The following is a 2,853-nucleotide window of genomic DNA, read 5'->3' as shown; positions in this document are numbered from 1 at the left end:
TTTTTTGTACAAAAACCTAAAGTTCTAGAAGTACTGAATCAGCCTTAGCCACAGTCAGAGCTGTCTTTCAGTTACTTGGTCTGTATAATGCATAAACTCTTAAGAGAAGTATTTGAAGGTATGGGTATCTCAGGGGGTCTTCTTGCTTTCAGGAATTCTGGCGGGGGGGCGCGGTGTTTGAAAAAGATAATAGGTGCTTTGGATCTCCACCTCTAGAACCCTCTTTCCTGTTTTCTTTAATAGAGATTGTAGATTTGCTCCTTAAGTAGGAGACACTCTGCTTCTCAATATGGCTCAGACCAGCTCATGCTTGATGCTGATCACATGCCTGATGTTCCTGTCTCTGAGCCAAGGTAAGCTTTCATGCCCCTGCCCCACTATAACCAGGACCTTATGTCTCTCCCAGCTCCCCAGTCACCCACTACCTGGAAAAGATGGAGTCAACATAAGAGGTTATTTATCAATGATCATTATTGTTGCTTTAACCCCATTCAGGCACTCTTACCTTGTTAGGGAGTTTGAGAAAGAATTTAGAATTACCTATTGCATGACCACCATAGCTGGAATTATTTCATCTGATTGGCGGCGGGGCCCAGGGGAGGTCTACGTGCAGAGGGGTCATTAACATGATCCAGAACAGACAGGAGACTTGTGTAAGGAAAGCCAAGAGAGGCTTGATAAGTAGAAGCCAGAGCCCCTGAAAAGAAAGGGGAAAATTGGAACAACTATCAGCCAGTTCCTTGAGAGGTCTTGTCTTAAGGAAATTAAGCCTGATAAAGAAGGAGCTAGGATGCAAGAGGAGAGAAGTAGGCAGCTACTCTGTGCCTGCAGCACTGTATGTTCATATTCTTATAAAGGAACCTCAAAAGCTCCGACCCTCACCTTCCAGTCTTTGCCCTGCCTTTGTTAATCTCCTTTAATTGCCTCTTCTTTTCCAGGTCAGGATTATGAGGCACACCACCCCATTCACCATATCAGCTGCCCAGAAGGCACCCATTCATATGGCTCCCACTGCTACTACTTTTATGAAGACCGTTTGACCTGGATTGAAGCAGATGTATGTGAGGAGAGAAAGTTAGGTGGGGGAGGCACACAAATTTAGAGGCATTTGCTATTTTCTGGTGCTCTTGGTGGCTTCAGTGAGATAGAAGACTGATCATTTACTCACCTGATAACTCATCTGAAATATTCCCTTCTGCATTGTCCTACCACCTTGTACCTTCCCGGTACAGGGCTGGGGGTGGTCAGTGACAGCATCATCAGGAACCCTTTCTGTATTGTCCTTTTTCTGCCACATCCCTTGGGAGGAGGACCCAATATACTGCTCAAATCTTGCTTTTCCATTGAGTACTCCATTTTCTCTCCCCTCTATCCCCTGCAGCTCTTCTGTCAGAACACACATGCAGGCCACCTGGTATCTGTGCTCACCCAGTCCGAGGGCAACTTCGTGGCCTCAATGATTAAGGAGAGTGGTACTACAGACTCCAGCGTGTGGATTGGCCTCCATGACCCCAAAAAGGTCAGTCTGCAACTGACATTTTTCTCCTAATGATCACGTTTGAGAGGGACTGGGCAGAACTAAGTCGGACACCTCAAGAGCCAGCTTGTATAATTTCTTATAAAACCAACCTCTGTCAGGCTCCTATATAATGCATGAGGGGTTTTGGAGACTATTGGAAAGAGCTGAGATTCGATTTCCTGGGTGTTCCAGGCATTCATGGATTTTGTCATTCTCTTACCTACTTTGCTATTTGTTTTTTAGAACAGAGCCCTTTCAGACTATATGGTTAAAAAGAGTAATAGAAGAGAACCTATGACTGGCATTTGGGGAATCTGGTGTTACACTAAACAAGATAGCAATGGCAAATTTATCCCAAATTATGAGTTGTAGGAAGGAAATATCGGGAACCACATTCTGTAACTTTTATGCAGCTCTATGAAATTCAGAACACTTGTTACTTGTAGAGGCAAGGGGAGAAGTTGGACATTCCAAAAAAGGATAAGCTTAGAGCTAGAGCAGAGGAAAAGGACTCGATGTTGAGGAGGAGGATGAGTTTTATTTTGTCATATATCTTGGCCCATTTCTGAGTGTCCACACATGGTAGGTATTTCTATCTCTTTCTGAGTTAACTTCTGAATTATCTGGTCTTTTCCCACTAGACCCACCTTTGGCACTGGAGCAGTGGGTCCCTGTATACCTACAAAGCCTGGGCCCCTGGATCCCCAAACATTGCTAACCGTGGCTACTGTGTAAGCGTGACTGCAAAATCAGGTGAGAGGCAGAGAATCCACACATTGGTTGTCATCCTCTTCTGCTGTGCTTAGCTCTGGGAAAAGACCTGGGATTGTGGGGATAAAGGAAGCAGAGCTCCTCATTCCAGGAAATGGAATCATCCTTCCCCTTGGTTCCTTCTCCTGAGTCCTAGAGTCAGGAAAGGAGTTGGGTGGGTTACACTTTTTCTGATTTCTCCCAGGCTAACTCTTCTCATTGGTTTTACAGGATTCAAGCTATGGAAGGATACCAATTGTGAGGCTCATATGTCCTTTGTTTGCAAGTTTAACAGCTAAAGTTCCTGAAATTACCATAAAGTCAAAAATTAAACAAGACCCATCCAAACAATACCTTCTGTTCCCTGCTGAATTTGTTCCCCTCACCTTCAGTACCTTTTCCTACCCCAGTCTGTGAATCCCTGCAAGAATAAAAAAAAATATGTTTCTTCCCATTTGCTGTCTTCTGCATTGACTATGTCCACTGCCAAGGCTTGGGTGGTTGTGATGGAGATGACTGTAAGACACTAGAGCATGCTCATGCTAGCGCCTCGACACTTTTAGAACTCCACCCAAAAAGTGTAA

At 44.5% G+C, this 2,853-nt stretch overlaps 1 protein-coding gene across 2 annotated transcripts; it reads left to right on the top strand.

Moving 5' to 3' along the window:
* Positions 1-289: 289 nt before the first annotated feature.
* Positions 290-2,568, top strand: LOC143380571 (lithostathine-1-like). 2 transcript variants are annotated; one of them, XM_076833663.1, is made up of 5 exons: positions 290-353; positions 939-1,057; positions 1,382-1,519; positions 2,161-2,272; positions 2,501-2,568. In XM_076833663.1, exons 1-5 carry the CDS (start codon positions 290-292, stop codon positions 2,566-2,568), a joined length of 501 nt encoding a protein of 166 aa, XP_076689778.1. The 2 variants fall into 2 exon arrangements, with proteins under 2 accessions (XP_076689778.1, XP_076689777.1); XM_076833662.1 differs by having other exon boundaries at positions 290-365.
* The last annotated feature ends 285 nt before the right edge of the window (positions 2,569-2,853 follow it).

Source organism: Callospermophilus lateralis, chromosome 14 (assembly GCF_048772815.1).
Source record: "Callospermophilus lateralis isolate mCalLat2 chromosome 14, mCalLat2.hap1, whole genome shotgun sequence".
In the NCBI taxonomy this organism is placed as follows: Eukaryota; Metazoa; Chordata; class Mammalia; order Rodentia; family Sciuridae; genus Callospermophilus; species Callospermophilus lateralis.
This window is presented reverse-complemented; position numbering and strand designations above follow the sequence as displayed.

Coding starts and splice junctions, on each gene's coding strand:
- LOC143380571 (XM_076833662.1), top strand. CDS start 290: ATGGCTCAGACCAGCTCATGCTTGATGCTGATCACATGCCTGATGTTC. Junction 1,058..1,381: donor TGACCTGGATTGAAGCAGAT/GTATGTGAGGAG, acceptor TATCCCCTGCAG/CTCTTCTGTCAGAACACACA. Junction 1,520..2,160: donor GCCTCCATGACCCCAAAAAG/GTCAGTCTGCAA, acceptor TTTTCCCACTAG/ACCCACCTTTGGCACTGGAG.